General features: G+C 43.4%; 1 protein-coding gene across 1 annotated transcript; it reads left to right on the top strand.

Annotated features, from left to right (window-relative positions):
- Nucleotides 1–975: 975 nt before the first annotated feature.
- LOC126088208 (uncharacterized) lies at nucleotides 976–11331 on the top strand. The gene is made up of 2 exons (XM_049906334.1): nucleotides 976–1141; nucleotides 11132–11331. Exons 1-2 carry the CDS (start codon nucleotides 976–978, stop codon nucleotides 11329–11331), a joined length of 366 nt encoding a protein of 121 aa, XP_049762291.1.
- The last annotated feature ends 6589 nt before the right edge of the window (nucleotides 11332–17920 follow it).

Raw genomic sequence — 17920 nt, 5'->3', positions numbered from 1 at the left:
TCAACGGTAATGTGTTACTGTACTAATTCCCTATGTGCGTTTTAAGGGATGACTATGCGCCACTGCTTAGATCTGAAGATGATCCTCAGTCTTCGTTACATTTCACATAATTGAATATGAGGAACTGAACAGTAAATCAGAATTTTCTTAGATTTATTTATTCTTCAATTTCCCTCGTAACGTACACAAGCATGTGATTCTTCTGTTCAGCTTCTCTAGGACAACACAGTGCATTCATTTCGCTGTGGAAAGGATCATTAGTCATCAATGTAGTGCATGGTGTCGATGCTTAAGAGTAGTTTTCCTTGGAATATCTATTGAGTTGCAGAAGAATGTGAGAAACTGACGATACTACAGTCTCTGAGCAAAAGTATCCAGACACCTATTTGTCGCGAAAGATTCCTGTTGGTCTTTCAACAATATTTACTATCCACATTCATGATATCTATCGCCTGACCACTCGCTGACTTTATTAAATTACTCCATATCTCAAGACTGCGTCGTTGACGAGTAGCTAAAACTTATTCTTAATTCCTTCCTTCTCTGGAACAGTCACAGCAAAACCAAGAGAAAAGAAACTTCCTGCTGATATGATGTCTCGTCTGTTCCACTCCTTTCTCTATCGTCCACGAGCTTTCACAACACACTTAAAGGTACCTTGGAAGGCATTCCAAACACGTTGCGGGGAAATCGATAGAGCATCCGAGGTCTTTTTCCTGCTTGCAGTCATTAGTAAACACAACGACATAATTGTGATACTGCTGTAGAATAGTATCTTTGCGGTCGTCTCCTTCTAGTCTGCTGATTTCTCTACAAAGTTAACAGGCCATCAGAGCCCTCCACGTATTGTCGTATCGAGGAGCGGTTATCTGTTTGTTGTGGTGGAACTGTTGGCGCTCGTTAAGGCGGGGAAGTCTACAAAAGACTGCGCCCTTGCCTGCGTGTCGCTACGCGCCGGTGATTTCAACGTCCAACATGAGGCTCTGCGTCGTGGTGTTGCTGTTAGGAGTGGCTCCTGCCGTTCTGGCTCGCTACTTCCAGTACCTCGACAAATTCAAGGACATGAAGGACGACGATGTCATCGCCTGTATAGCGGAAGAACAGCTGGACAGGTGCAGCGACGTGCTGCGCGAAATCAGGGGTGAGTCCTACGGCGCTCCGTTCACAGTCCTTTCGTTAATCTAAGCCATAAACATGATCAAACAGGCGTTAGTGGGGTTCTTCGTGACGTGAATCACACAGCTTCCGTGGCAAACACATTATTGTTTCTTACACGCGTTCCAGTATCTGTCCATGACATAATTTTCATGACCTACTTGAAAGTCCCAGAAAGAAACCACAAATGACTACATGCCGAACTTCATTGATTTATCTGCTCTTCTCACTTAGGCGCAGGAAATAGTTTGGGGCTCGTCTTATGTTCCCTTATAAACGAAAGACGTCACGGGGTTACTAACAAACTAACTCAACTGTATGACAAATAAGCTTCCCTAAAGACCGCAAAATTAAGAAGGAAACGTACACTTTGGCTAACTATAACGTCTCATGAACCACAGATACGCTGCGTGTCACGCATACGAACTGCGCCCGATGACTGAAAATCATATTGCTTACAAGCAGAAGCGAAACAGTCAGTCAAGCTGTGAGAAATAATAAACTCGAGCATGTCCGTTCATTAACCGACAACAGAAATACACCAGCTGTCTTTTGGAAAAACCTTTGTGGTCATGGTATAGAAAAAGTATAAGCGGCTGCTGATCCCATTGTCCCAGCCGAAGACTTCACGTCACCTACAACCGCAAGTACACCGCAAACGAAACAGAGATTCATTCATTATGAAACGTCCCCATAGAAAAAATTAAAAATGACAGTGCTGTAAAACCTCTTACGTTATTTGTTTTTCAAACAGCTGAGTAAAACTGAAGGTGCTGAGACATTTCTCTCTTTACTTATTCTGATCATCACTAAACTGACACACAATATTTTCAGTGCAACGCAATCTGACTTTCAATAAACCCCACAAAAGAATGGCCCTGACTAACAATAACCAGTACCTTTCATGAATCACTTACCTCACAAAAATCATCGTTTCTGGAACTACTGTATACAGCGAACGCCAAACTTGCCAGCTAACACACGTCCAGGTCGTCCGCTCCAAACTGTCCTCTCAAAACTGTGCCATCTCTCTCTCTCCACATCCGCCACTGCTGGCGGCTCACCTTCAACTGCACAACGCTTCGCGCTGTTCACATCCAACTGCGCAACATTACAATAGCGAATATTCCAACAATGCCAACATATTGCACACAGCACTGTCAGTGATTTTCATACAGAGCGCTACGTGGCGTTACCAAAATCTAACCAGCCCACTTACAATTACTTCATGGGAGTAAAACATCGTAGCTACGAAAATTCTATCTGAAACATGTTACATGCAATACCGACATTAAGTGTGTCAGATCAGTATGCACTGGACACGATGTCATCATAGTCCTAATGACGAAATTTTGGCCCACAACTGCCGACTATAACGGATATTTTCAACCACTTCTAAATCACGTTTCCCTTGAGGCCTGGAAACATGGACTAGTTAAGCGACTACCAAAAAAAGGACGTTGCCAATGCACGCTCTGATTACCGACCAATTCGTATATATAGTTCACGACCAGCTGACAAACTACCTAACTACAAAAACCTATTAGACGAATACTAATCAGGTTTCCATAAACACTGCAGCACAACTTCTGCCTTAACAAAGGTAACAGATGAACTGAGCTTCTCAGAGGTGCATGGGACGCGGCTATCATGTATATGTTAGACTTCAACCAAGCCTTTGACACTGTTAATATCGTCATGTTACTTGCCAAATTTTGTAGCCTACATTTCACGCCAAGTGCAATGTTACGGTTTCGCTCATATCTGATGTCACGCCTGCAATGCGTCATGTCCGGCACCATAAAGGACAATGGAAGAAGGAAGTATCAAGCGTCTCCCAGGATTTGGCATTAGGTCCTATACTCTTTTCATTATACATCAATAATGTGTCATCAGTTTTGTCCTACTGCAAATATCACGCCGTTAAATACCAAACGAAGCCTCGCTTGGTGTAAGGAGCGTAGACATTCGACGATTTGTTGAACAGTGGATAAACGTTGTGTGGAGTGACGAATCATGGTACACAATGTGGCGATCTGATGGCAGGGTGTGGGTAAGGCGAATGCCCAGTGAACGTTATCTGCCAGTGTATGTAGTGCCGACAGTAAAATTCGGAGGCTACCGACCTGTTAATCATGGATGCTCCGCTGTCTGTTTGCACCAAAGAAGGGCAACGTTCAGTGATCCGTTTTTTTGTGGTCGGAAGGCGTATCAGGGACCAAAATTCATCGAAGAGTTTCGGTGCAGTATGGGAACAGTGTTTTGCCACAACGGAATGTCTACGAATGGATTGAAAAATTCCGAAATGGTCGCACACGTGTTACGTACGATGAAGAAGCCGGACGACCGTTTACCGTCACAAATGAAGAAACCATTGAGCGTTCACGTGAAATGATTCTCTTAGACAGACGATTGACTAGTGACGAAGTGGCACATCGTCTGCAAATTAGCTACGGTTCCGCCTACGAAATCATCCACAACAGACTTTGGTTTCATAAAGTTTGTGCAAGATGGGTCTCAAAACAACTCACACAGTTGCATAAACATACGCGCTTCGACAACTGCAAAAAACATTTGGATCGCTGTGGTAACGAAGGGAACAACTTTTTAGACAGGATCATTACTGGTGACGAAACATGGATCCATCATTATGAGTCGAAGAGTAAGCGGCAGAGTATGGAATGGAAACATTAAAATTCGCCGTGCAAGAAAAATTTCAAGACCCAACCGTCAGGAGGAAAACTGATGCTTACGGTTTTTTGGGACGCACAAGGTCCAGTACTGGAACATAATGGGGAAAGGGGCACAACAATAAACAGTGTACGTTACAGTGAGATGCTTACTGCCAGGCTAAAGCCTGGATTGCTGTCAAAAGGTGTTGTGTTAAAGTTGCACGACAATGCCCGTACGCATACTGCTGCCCACACTGCTGAAACCCTCCAGAAACACAAATTTGAAGTTCTGGATCATCCTCCATATAGTCCCGATCTTGCCCCTTCTATCACTTGTTAGGTTCACTCAAACAGGCATTAAGGGGCCGTCGATTTCCCTCAGACGAAGCAGTGAAAGAAGCGGTGCATTCCTGGTATTCAGCTCAACCGAAAACCTTCTTTTATGAGGACATCAGGAAGCTTGTACAACGATGGACCAAGTGCGTTGCAACGCAAGGAGACTATGTCGAAAAATGATGTTCTTGTCAGTTTCCTATTTGATTACAATAAAATTTTATAACTACTTTGTGGGTAATAACTGACTAACCCTCGTATATCTGTACTCCGCAAGACAACTTACTGTGTTTGGGGAAAGTTACCTCCGGTGACGCTACACTTTCTCTCTTTCCCAGGTCTAATTTCTTTTATTTCCTCGTCGTGATTGTTTCGCGAGAACTATGTGAGAACAAGTAATACGTTACCCGACTTTTCTTGCAACACATGCTCTCGCGATTTCAACAGCAAACCTCTCCGTTATACACAACGTCTATCTCGTAACTACTGCCACTGGATTATTATTACGGCATGTTGATAATGTTTACTTTTGGACCTGCTAATTACAACTGAATGAAACACAATTTTCGTGTCATACGCGTTTCGCCTTTATTCTTTGCAAGGCATCTTCAGTGTCCTGCAATATGTACATATTTTTACTGTTTAGTTTATATTTTGGGACAATATACATATAGGTTAAAAACAGTTCTGGTGGTTGGTTTTTCTATGGTGTACTAATATTTTAAATTCCACTTACAGGTTCCGTAGATGCTGTTATACATGTTGTGTTTTTGTTCCACCTTTGGCGCTGTTTTTCTTCTTGTAATAGTCATTTGAGTTTTTGTTTCCCAGACTTCACAGCACCAGGAACTGAGCGTTTCGTCGGATGCTATATTTTATTTGTTTTGACGACTGTCGCAAGTTATTGCCAAACATGGAATGTAATTGCCAAGCTTCTAGTGTAATTTTTGGGATATCTGTGATTTGTTTGTGTATGTTTGCTCATTTATCACATTTTGTTTTCAGCAATGGTTTTCTGCATGTGAAAGTTTTCTTCCATTTGCATAAGTTATTTGTCATGGTTGTTTATTCTGATTAATTTCATATCTTGTTCCATGTTATTAGGATGGCGACTCTAGTGCTCTGGAAACGTGGAATGGTTTGTTTCATACTTCCAACACCTGATATGTTCTTTGCGCCGTTTTTAAAATTCCTGCATGTCATGCCTATGTATATTGCATCACAACTTTGCAATTATAAGGTCCAAAAGTAAAAAAATATCAACATACCGTAACATTACACGCAACTGAGGATAACAGGACTACGTAAGTTGAAGAAGTTTCTGTCAGTACTGGATTTTGTCGAGCATCGCCGTAAGGCTCTGAAGCTTACGAAACTATCTCGTGACTAAACGCGTCACTCTTCGACGGATTATTTATTACAACACCTTGTAAACACTGCTGAAAAAGTCAGAACTAGAAACAACATTGTCCAAAAGCTTTGTGGCACTAGTTGGGGGTCCACTGCCTCCGTTCTGCGTAGCTCTGCGCTAGGACTTGTCTATTCTGCAGCAGAGTACTGTTCCCCAATATGGTTAAATAGTGCTCACATCAAGAAGGTGGATGCAGTCTTGAACCAAACGATGAGGATTATCTCTGGAACGATCAGGTCAACTCCTGTCCAATGGCTGCCTGTATTGAGCCATATCCCGCCGCCACACTTGCGCAGAGAACACGCACTTGTCAGGGAGTGTCGAAAAATCCAAAATAGCCCAGATCTTCCTATCCACACCCTGAGTAATGGAATTGAGCAAAATAGATTGAAATCCAGACACCCCTCTCTCGCAAGTGCCAAAGATCTGGTAAATAACGCTTTTATTCTTGAGGACCGCTGGAGAGAAGAATGGGAGGAAAAGACACCGCCTCAGGTTAACAGCTTATTGGGAACATCTAACAGACCTCGGGGCTTTGACTTGCCTCGCAAAATCTGGTCTACCCTTAACAGGATCAGGACGAGCCACGGCCGCTGTGCGGACTCCTTGTACAAATGGAGCATAGTGCCATCACCACAGTGCGACTGCGGCGCCGACAGGCAGACAATTCACCATATCGTGGTAGAATGCCCTCTGAGGGCCTACCCTGGGCCAACAAGGGACTTCATGGATGCGACTAACAGTGCAATCGATTATATTTCTGACCTAGATGTTTGTTTGTGATATTGTAACTGTTTTGTGTGTTATGTACTTTTAGACTTTTCATACGTGATTTGTACTTGCCATACGCTAAATAAATAAAATAAATATGTCTTTTCTGTTAATACAAGTTACAAGGAACATCGTCAACTCGACCTCATATTTTAAGGAGAATGAAGCATAGTTCGAAGACATTTGCCACAGAAATCGATCCCACGACAAAATTTGAGCCATAACTCTGACAGTATGCAATTTTGACTTTCTCAAAGTGCAGCTCATAAACTCACTCCCGCACCGTTTGTCTGTCACAACGCTCGGCCCCTCTGCAGCCCCCTAATGCCTGAGAGCGAAGTTCTGTGCAGAGCCCTCAAATTCGCGGGGTGTTGAACTTGAGGACAGAGGAGACGAGAGGTGGACACATCTGTCCAAAACGTTTTGAAATCTTGTTCTAGACACGATGTACTATGACCAAGGCACTGAGTAACATGATTGCGTAATATGTCAGCCTCAGGTACGTGTACGTTCAATATTATTTTAACATTGTTTTTGCACTCAAAGTCTGCAGCTATACTCAGAGGTTACAAAAGTCATGGGATACCTCCCAGTATCGCCTCGGACCTTGTTTTGCAGCAACTCGATGTGGCAGGGCCTCAAGAAGTCGTTGGAAATCCCCTGCAGAAATATTGAGCCCTGCTCCCTCTACAGCCGTCCACAATTGCGAAAGTGTTGCCGGTGCAGAATTTTTGACGCTAGCTTACCACTCGATTATGTCTCGTACAAGTTCGATGAGATTCATATCTGACGATCTTGGTGGCCAAATCATTCGCTCGAATTGTCCAGAACGTTCTTCAAACCAATCGCTAACAGTTGTGGCCTGATGAAATCGTTGTTTTGGAACATGAAGTCCATCAATGCAAGTAGTGGAACACACCCCTTTCCAGTCAATGATCGGTTCACTTGGACCAGAGGACCCAGTCTATTCCATTAAAACACAGCCCACACCATTGTGGAGCCACCACCAGCGTGCACGGTGCCTTGTTGACAACTTGGGTCCAGGTTTCGGAGTCGGAAGGGGGTGGGGGGTCTGCGCCATACTCAGACCCTACCATCAGCTCTTAAAAACTGACATAGGGACTGATCTGACCAGGCCACGAAAACAGGAGAGGCGCAGCAGGCGATGCCGTGCTGTTAGCAAAGGCACTCGCGTCGGTTGTTTGCTGCCATACCTCATTAAGGCTAAATTTCGATACATTGCCCCAACGGATACCTTCATCGTAGGTCCCACATTGATTTCTGTGGTTATTTCACGCACTGTCGATTGTCTGTTAGCGCTGAAAAATGTACGCAAACGCCGCTGCTCGTGGTAGTTAAGTGAAGGCCGTTGGTGACTGCGTTGCCCGTGGTGAGAGGTAATGCCTGAAATTTGGTATTCTCGAGACACTCTTGACACTTTGAATCTCGAAATACTGAATTCCCTGACGCTTTCCGAAATGGAATGCCCTAAGCGTCTAGCCACAACTACCATTCCGCGTCCAAAGTCCGTTAATTCCTGTCGTGCGGCCATAATCATATGGGAAACCTTTTCACATGAATCACCTAAGTACATCTGACAGCTCATTTTCTTCCTTTATTGGATTTCGATTCCCTCCCTCCCCCCCCCCAGGGGGTGGGTGTGGGGGTGGCAGCAGCACAATACGCCGCTCTGCAGCCTACAGAAATGTTAAAACACAGAATTAGGAGATATCAAAACAATAAAGGCAGGCGATGAAACGGTGACTGTTAGAAACTGAAACATGGCGAAAAAGTTGCGAAGAAAATATAAAAACAAAAGGTCAGTGATGCTGATTAAAAAAAAATGGCTCTGACCACTATGGGACTCAACTGCTGAGGTCATTAGTCCCCTAGAACTTAGAACTAGTTAAACCTACCTAACCTAAGGACAACACAAACATCCATGCCCGAGGCAGGATTCGAACCTGCGACCGTAGCGGCCTTGCGGTTCCAGACTGTAGCGCCTTTAACCGCACGGCCACTTCGGCCGGCTGATGCTGATTAAAACACATAGTAAATCGACAGGCACAATTAAAAAACACGGCGACAGTCTGGTTTCTGTTCGCAACAGTCAAAAACACACCTAGTGACGAGTAGCTACGAAGGCATATGGGAGGGTATGGGGGAGGACCCGGACAGATGAGAGGGAAAAAAGGGGGAGGAGAGGAAAGGAAAAAAAAGGGGGCAGCCGATGGAGGAGGAGGACACAGAAAAGGGGACAGCTCATGCAATGCACTGCCCTTTTACACCTCGTGTACGATATACTACCACCATTTCGATATGTATATATCGCTGTCTCATGTCTTTTGTCACCTCGGTGTATACGTTCAGTATTATTTAACAATATTCTTGCAACGATTTTCTGCAGATATAGATACGCCTCAAATATCAAAATGAATAAACTTAAAGAACTGAATAGTTGATGCGAAAGAAAGTCAATAATTATCGATTTACAGTTTAGTCATACAAATCACGTTGAAGAATAGCGCATCTCTTCCCCTTAACAGTGGCAGATTTTTAGTCAAAATAAAATAACACACAACATCGATGTTAAAAATAAAACAGATAAAATAGTGTAACGCTGCTTCTTTGACCACATACACATTCGTTTCATTCATTTACACTGCATTTGTGAATCGCAACATAAAGATGTCCAAAGCAAACAGATTCCTGGCCCCATCTAAAGGTTAGCAACTGCGTTGTGAACGACAAACAAAGCATGTTTGCAGATCAAAACAATAATTCACAAACCTCTTACTTCGCTGTACAGTATTTGCCACTCGGCCATTGGGCGCCTGCAGTGGGCCGGAGCGAGTGACAAACAAGAGGTGCGTGCGGAAGTTTGTATAAGCTGTTCTTCTAAGTCATACCTCTGTAGTGTCTGATCTATGGCTCAAATTTTCGCAAGGGGACCATTGCTAGTCTCATGTCGTGCGAGTGTACTTTTTTTCTCCATAAAATATGAGATCAAGTTGGTGATCTTTCCTTGCCAGAAAGCGTCCCCGACTGTTGAAACACATCCAACAATCGGTCGAACGACTGTTTCGTACGCCACTTATTTCGTAGATAATTACATTTCCTTAATATGCTCCCACTGAATCTCACCCCTCCATCTACGAAGGCTACTCGAAAAGTAAGGTCCCATCGGTTGAGTTGTGGAAACCACAATCAAAATCAAAAATGTTTTATTTGCAGCAGTTTGCTACGCCTTCCAGCTACTTCTCTACATAGTCGAGGCAGCGACTTAAACATTGTCGTAGCGCTGTATCAAATTTCCAATACCCTCGTCATAGAAAACAGCCGCCTGTGCTCTCCGCCACTTTTCTACACTGGTCTGCAATTTGTTGTCTGTTCCAAAATGTTGTCTTCGTAGACAGCAGTTCATGTGAGCAGAGATGAAGATCAGAGGGTGCCAAGTCCGGACAGTAAGGTAGGCGATCAAACACTTCCCATCGAAAACGCTGCAGGGACGTCCTCATTGCCCCGGCAATGTTCGGTCGAGAATTTGTCGTGAAGAAGGAAATTCATGACACGTATGTTACGTGGGGTTGCATGAAAGCAGGCGAAACTTCCTATCGGGCACCCATACTTAGCGGGAGACACTTGTTAAAGGCATCTTTATGCGCTCACTGTGCACTCAGTAGAGAAAGGAGCAAGGTGGCGCAATCAACAGGCACACTAGAGGCACTGCTCAACACATCTGTGCAAACCTTCATTGGATTTTCACTGTCGTTTCCAATTCGCGATCGATCGGACCTTGCTTCCCCAATAGCCTTCGTATTTGTTTTATGTCGTCATTCCACGTAACGTCGCCATAGACGGTTACTCTTAGGTTGTTTATGGTAGTTGAGGTTTCCAGTGACTCGTCGCCAAAAGTTTAATCTAACATTAGGGCTTCTTGTCGCCTGTTTATTGGAAGTACGCTAGATTTATTTACGTTCAGGGTCAATTGATAATCCTTGCACCAATAGTCGATACTCTACAGGTGTTTGTGCGTTTCACTGCAGTCTTCAGCGTTACAACCTTCGTACAGACAACAGTATAGTCTGTGAATAGCCTCACGCAGTTCCCGACGTTATCCATGATATGTGAACAGTAACGGCCGCAAACCCTCGGTTGGCGTACTCCTGAAATTACCTTTAAATCTGTCAGTTTAGTCCCGTAAAGAACAACGTATTTAGTTCTGCCCGGAATTCACTTCCAAATCCAGTCCATTACTCGGTAACCTTGTGTTTTGCTAACAGAAAGACTGTGCGAAACTGTATCGAGTGCCCTTCTGATGTCAAGGTACACGGCAACAACATGGGTGGCCTGGAATTCATAAACGAGCAGACAGGACTGTGTTTCACAAGATTTATGTTCACTGAATCCATGTTGACTTTTGTAGAGGAGATTTTTTCTCTGCGGAAACTTGATACTGCGTGAACGTATAACATATTCCACATAATTGTAGAGTAGAGTGACGGCAATGGCTTAGGCATATAATTATGTGCAACTGTGTGACGACCCTTCATCAATACTGGAATGACCAACAGATAACGTTATTGCTTTCATTCTCATCATCACCTATAAAACCACAAGCACATACACTGGATAAACTACATTTTAGATGGCATACTCAAAACCTTGCATCAGCGTTCCCATGTCATTGAACAACCCTTGTATGCTGCGAGTTTTGTGTGTTACAACATTGAAGTGATACTAATGTATTGTTTTTTTTTTTTTTTTTTTTTTTTTTTTTTTCACACAGACAAATTTTCTGAGATAGCCGCAACCAACTGCGCGAAATGCGATGCTGTGGAGAAGGACGAGCTCTTTAAGTATTTCGTAAGATTCAGCCACCGCTACGCCGACGCGAGCAAGAAAATCCAGGACAGATACGATCCCACCAGAGAGTACAGGAAGAAGTTTGGAGAATACTGGACCAAGAAGGGCATCGTTTTGTATTGAGAACTTCCGACCAACTCTATGTCACTTTTGTATAGTGCTGATGCTCAATAAAGGCTTCGCGTTCCCCTCTTCTTGTTCGTTATTGTTTCTGAAAACACCTCTATTTGATAGTTAAGTGAATAAACAACTGGTTTACTTTAAACTTGCGTCTACTAACAGAGTGTTAAGTGACTGGACCTGAAATCGAAGAAACGAGACAAACAACAGCTGGGTATTAGACTTGTGCAACTTTCGATTCAATTAAATTTTATCATGAAACTCGTCTTGCATAACATAAGAATAACACTCATGTAATTGGTAACGTGTTGCATCAGTCTCACAATAAACTTTTCGTCTTCCCATAAACTGTCTATTACACATTTATGAAACCTTAAATATTAACTGACGCTATGAATGATTTCTGCAATCCCAAACGCTAATTTACATAGACAGTGTGCTATTAAATGTACCTTAAATTCAGCTGATTTGGTACAAAGTTACATCCACAAGGAGATATGTTTGGTTATTACGTCTGCAAATCGACGGCGTTAGACTGTAAGTTTAACACAGCGAACGTAGTTCTAGAGGATGCAGAAGAAAGTTTGGCAACTTTTCCATACTTCACATGCATCTTATACCCTGATTACCGACGACGTCATTCTCAGCGATGATTTGCAAAAACCCTGAACAGTCTCATGTGGATTTTAATAGCATACTTAACAAAGTATACTGGACCATATCTGTTAGCTTCCTTCCAGCTTTTAAACAATTTACGCATTGTTGCCTGGATAGGGCGTTGCTGGAGTAACATCGAGTTCTTCAAGATGATGATGGTGATAATGATGATGATTGGCTTGTGGGACGCTCAACTGCGCGGTCATCGGCGCCCGTACTATGTGCCGGTCTTTATACAGACCAATTTTAGCCACGTTCACGAATGATGATGAAATGATGGGGACATCAAAAACGTCCAGTCTCCAAGCAGAGAAAATCCCCAACCCGCCCGGGAATCGAACCCGGGATCCAGAGGCAGCAACGCTAGCCACTAGACCACGAGATCCGGACCCGAGTTCTTCAATTGAAGAGTCAATCGCACTTGTGTGTACTGAGCAGTGTCATCTGCGACTTGCTTATCTCCCTAAGCATCCGACATTCAGCATGTTTCATGCACACTAAATAGTTCACTACGCACAGAATACTATAATATTACCGCCAAATCGGCTTTCGTTCGTGTCCTTGCTCCTTTTGAAGTATCCAAATAAACTATTGCCAGTTTACACAGCAACAGATGAGGATGTAAACGAAGAAAATAAATACTATGGGACAAATGAACAATATATGTTTTAACAGCCTCAATAACCCCTCGCTTTTGCAAGTCGGTACTTTGAGACGATTCACCATGCTTGCCCAGGTGGAATAGTTGGCAGTGCTGTCGATGTGGCGTAAGTAGAGTTGCGCTCTGACAAAAATTACGATTGGGTAGTTTTGATGTAGTACATAAATGACGTAATAGATAGTAGGATTGATGGTATTACTGGTAGCACTGGTAGGAAAAGAAACACAAATGAATGCGTAAGAGAGCAACTGGGACCGAACACTTTTCTTTGATTTTTGTTTGTTTTGCACATAATTACAAGTGCACACCGTTCAGTATTAATCTGACGAGAATGTAATGCTAGCCGTACTTAATAAGTGCTCAGTCACTCACTAAGAACAGGCTTGAACAGTTTTATTATTACCAAATTACGTAATGGAAAAAATCAGTTGCTATAGGCGACATGTAAATATCACATTCGTACAGAACAGTCGCAACACTCCGACTCGTTTTTGTTATCTGCAGCAATAGCAGCGCCCCAAGTGGCCAGAAGCTACATTTCTGAATACGATGAGTGCAAATACTAAGTTTATATTGATTTGTAACATAGTTTTTAAAATAGGAAGTGTATTTAGTGCCATGAAAATCGGCAATAAATAAAAAATGACATCGCCTTTGGCATTATTTAGTTTCCTAAGGACACTGGGAGGTGCGAAACGGTACATTGCAGTACAGTTTATTTACGATTCTCTTGTAATGTTCAGATATTTACTGAATAATGTTGCTTTTCTTCCCGGTCTCCTCTTCAAGCTCCAAACTTTCGCCCTTCCCATCAACTACGTCCGTCTGATCGGCTCCTTTCTCTCCCGCTGTCCTTCCTATGTCACCATCCATAACACAGATTCCTACACCTTTTTCCCCTCTGCCGGTGTGCCCCAAGGCTCCGTCCTCTCCCCCCTTCTGTACCTTTTGTACACGGCGGACATGCCGCAGCCATCACCCCCCATCCACCTTCTCCAGTTTGCCGATGACACCGCCTTCCTTGCCCTTGCCCCCACCCTGCAACGCTCCCAACGCCTTCTCCAATCCCATCTTGACCGGTTCACTGCTTGGTGCAACCAGTGGCTGCTCAAGGTCAATACCTCCAAAACACAGGCGTTCATTGTAGGCAAAACCACCCCTTCCTTCCGCCTCCTTGATTACTATCTCACCGTCTATGGCCGTCCTATCGCCCTCGCTCCCACCCTTAAGTACCTTGGCGTCACCCTCGACCGTCGCCTCTCCTGGACTCCCCATCTCCGGACAATCCAAGCCAAGGCACGCTCCCGACTCAGTCTCCTCAAGCTCCTCTCCGGCCGTACGTGGGGTCTGGACCCCTCCACCATCCTCCACACCTATAAATCCCTCATCCACCCTATCCTTTGTTATGCCCATCCGACTTGGATCTCTGCCCCCCCTACCTTTTACAAATCCCTCCAAATCCTTGAACGCCATGCTCTCCGCCTCGCCTATCGCATCCGTCTCCCCTCCCCCACGCGGATCCTCTACGATCTCATCCCCTTCCCCCACCTTCTCCTTTTCCTTGAAAGGATACGGATCCTGTACACCTCCCGTAAACTTGATCCTCCTCACCCGCTCGTCTCCCCGATCCTCTCCCACCCCTGCCCGCTGCCGCGCCTGTATTCCCACGTCCCACCCGGTCTCCATCTCTCCACCCTCCTCACGCTCTCCCAAGGTGGCTTCCGCCAACTCCCTCTCCCTGATGATGCCCTCCTCCCCTCCATATACCCCTCCTATCAACTTTGACCCTGCCCCACCCCCCACTTCTGGTGTCCTTTCCTTTAGGCACCCTCCCTCCCTTATCTTCCCTTCTCTTTCCTTTTCCCCTGTCCCTTCCCTCCACCACTCTTCCCCCGGGCTTCCCCTCCCCCTTCCTCCCTCCCCCTATCTCCCCTGCCCGTGGCATCTCTGCTCTCCCCTCTCGCTCTCCCACTTCCCTTCCTCCTCCTCCTCTCTTGGCAGGTCCCCAGACTCGCACACGCATAGTGAACATTCGCGCGCCAGAGGTCATCGCCATTCGTGTCTCGTGTGTGTGCCTTCGTTTGTGTTTAGTGTTTGTTCGCCGAAACGCCGCCACTGTTCACGCCGTCATCCCTGTTTTGTGCGCCGTGTCAACTAGTGTCAGTGATGTTTTCTCGTCAGGCGTGAACGGCTCCGTGTTTTTTTTGTTTTTTGGTGTCTACATTGTTTTGCCCACCATTTTTGCTTGTATTCTCTGTGTCCCCTCTATTTATTACTTATTCTAAATCTCAAGGCTGAAGAGCGGCGTACTCAGCTGCCGACAGACCGCCTTGTGTAAGGTGATAAAAATTACAATAAAGAAAAAAAAGCTTTTCTTCAATAACAAAAAATTGTTAGTAAACACTATAAGAACTGACTTTTTGCAGAAAGACTTTGTTTATCTACCCGACAAAGCACTTTCAGCCAAATCAATGAATGTGGAACGGAATAATACTACATGGGATGTAATACTTACATTATTTAACGCTCCAAATAAGCCACCAGAACTGTACTTCAGGGATAACCACACAGTCGTCATAATAAATTGTCAAAATCAATACAAGTGTTTCCCAACATAGAAGAAACCAATTTCACCATTGCTAAATCTGAGCCACAAACGGTAAGAATCTGCAACGCATTCGCTTTTGATACAAAAGTAATTAAATTTACAAAAGTATTTCTTAGAAAGACGAGACAAGTGTAAGAATGGGCGAATCATTAGACTCCATAAAAAAAATTTAATTGTCAAAGGAAGTGCATATGATGATAACAACAGACAGAAATAGAAATAAATGCCTCTCATGCATGAAATATGTGTCTATATTTTCTGCCTTCAGTGGAATAAGCTGCAAATATACAAATATTCGGAAGTGTTTCTTCATAAATAAGTTGTACTTTACGTCACTGAATTAGCGTGATTCGCCTGTTTTCACATATATTTTACGATAATTCATGACTCTTGGTATTTTGCTAACGCATGGAACTCAAAAATGTAGCAACTATTTCGTTAGTTAAGTAGAAAATAACTAAAAAACATACAATATCCTTACGACGCTTGTGCATACCTGCTTTCGGAACGCTTGGAGCGCTAGAGTCGCTCTAGCTGTCAAACAACAACCTCTGTTGTGTGCCGTGAGGGCCATATGTATTAGACCATGGCAAATATACAGCAAGAAAGGTACAAAATAAACATAAAGTGAATGCATTACAACCTCAATGAGTAAGTAATAAACATTAACACAGCGCTCCAAGCGGCGCGCACAGACTTGGCTGTTGACGTCATCCATTTGCCAGAGCACAGTCACTCAACTCGCGCCACAACTGCATCTCTAGATGGCGCGAACGGAACTACCACGCGCGACCAAAGCAGTCGATGTGTGTAGCGGGCACCACAAGCCCAGTGGCCAGTCGTGAGCATACTCTCTGAATGTTCACAAATTTTTAGATTCAGATAAATGTGAGAGAGTGAAAATAATAGCATCTCCTGTATAACAGTTATGCTTATCAACATATTTACACAACTAGTCACTGTCAATAATAAAAATAATAACTAACAATAATAATAGTAACAATATGCGTAACTTGTCTGAAAAAAGTAAGAACTGTTTTTGGGTAATTTTGTTATTTTGTACATAATTGAGTACAGTTTACGGCAAGAAAGAAATGACGTGTAAGTTCTTGTTACTCTCTGTTTCGCATTTTTGTGTAAGTGGGAGTTTTCGTGCTATTTTATTTTTTCGGAGAAATGTACAAGATCCCCTTCACATATATTAGTTAATGAATTAATTTACGGGCTGAAAATAAGACATTCTTATGTTGCATCCACACAACAACTTAACGCTTGTTATAGGCCTACACTTGTTCGCTTGTATTAACCTTATTTGATTTCGTCACTTTCTCAGTCAGTGGATCTAATCTGGGAGGCCCTAATTCCTTTACAGCTAACTTTTCCTGGTAATTTTCTTTTCTGTTAGCACTTAAAACAGATTCAATAGAGTTCATGTTGGCACTACATACGAAAGCAGACCTCAGCACAGTAAAAAACCAACTCCAAACGCAAACTGGGAATGATTAAATTCTTGTAGTACTGTCTACCGACATGATCACTTGAGTAGAAATGAGGCGATGAGAACCATAAGGGCCAGAACACACTGTCATCGATCCCACATTTAACTGAACATCAAAGAACCCACTGAGAAAGCTTTTCGTGAATGTTCGTACGTACACTGTGGGCCTACAGCACAGATAGACCTGACCCATCAAGATTAACAGATGTCAGAAGCATGAATAAATACTGCAGTCTCGTAATAGGCAATGATGTACTTTATGGTTCTCAGCGCCTCAAAAGTTTAATATATTATTTCTCATTTATAATTCCACAAATATGTTTTTCTTTCAATATAACTTTATCATGTATTGATGTCGGATTTAATTTTACTATATAATGAGTGAACTGGCATATCTGAAGCGTGTGCTGCCGTTTAGCTGGATTTATGAGGAGCGAAGGTGATAAAAGTCTGCTGCAGTGTGCTACCACTTGGCAGCATTGACGTAAACTTGTAGTTGCGTGGTAAGGGCTTGCTGTGCACACCACGAACCCTGCACATTGTTTATCAAATCCATACGTATTTCGCCCATAAGGCAATTACGTCACGCCAGTTGCACATGCGCAAAAGCTCCTTAAAATGTGCACAACTGAAGGTGTGTTCGCGACCCTGATGCCAAGTTTTACAGAGTCTAGAGGAGTAGCAATGTAGCACTGCGCGATAGATTTGGCGCCGCGTGTTGCAGATCACATCTATGTTACATTTAACAGTATTTAAAGAAAAATAGGCAGTAACTCCAAAAGATGCCAAAAGTTATGGTGTTCGTGTGCTCTTCTGCTCTCACCCAACAGCCGCCTCTGTACAAGTCCTTTGCGTGTTTTATATCTTTACAGAATATAAATTGCATTTTGTAAGTAACAAAAATGAGCTGATCGCGTTGCTTCTGTCGTGTTATGCAACCAAAGCAATTACCTTTGATGTAAGTACCGTTTAAATGCACAACACAAAAGTCTACATAATTGTTGTTTTTATTTTGTACTCAACATAATGTTCATCACTATGATCAAAGGCAAGAGTTTCCTGTTATTAGTGATAAATGCGAAAGGTGTTTCTGAGCAACAGAAACATGTTTTATATGACCTTGAAGAAATATTGAAGCTATCTATGACACATTTATGTTTTTTTTTTA

This window comes from Schistocerca cancellata, chromosome 6 (assembly GCF_023864275.1).
Source record: "Schistocerca cancellata isolate TAMUIC-IGC-003103 chromosome 6, iqSchCanc2.1, whole genome shotgun sequence".
Lineage (NCBI taxonomy): Eukaryota > Metazoa > Arthropoda > Insecta > Orthoptera > Acrididae > Schistocerca > Schistocerca cancellata.
This window is presented reverse-complemented; position numbering and strand designations above follow the sequence as displayed.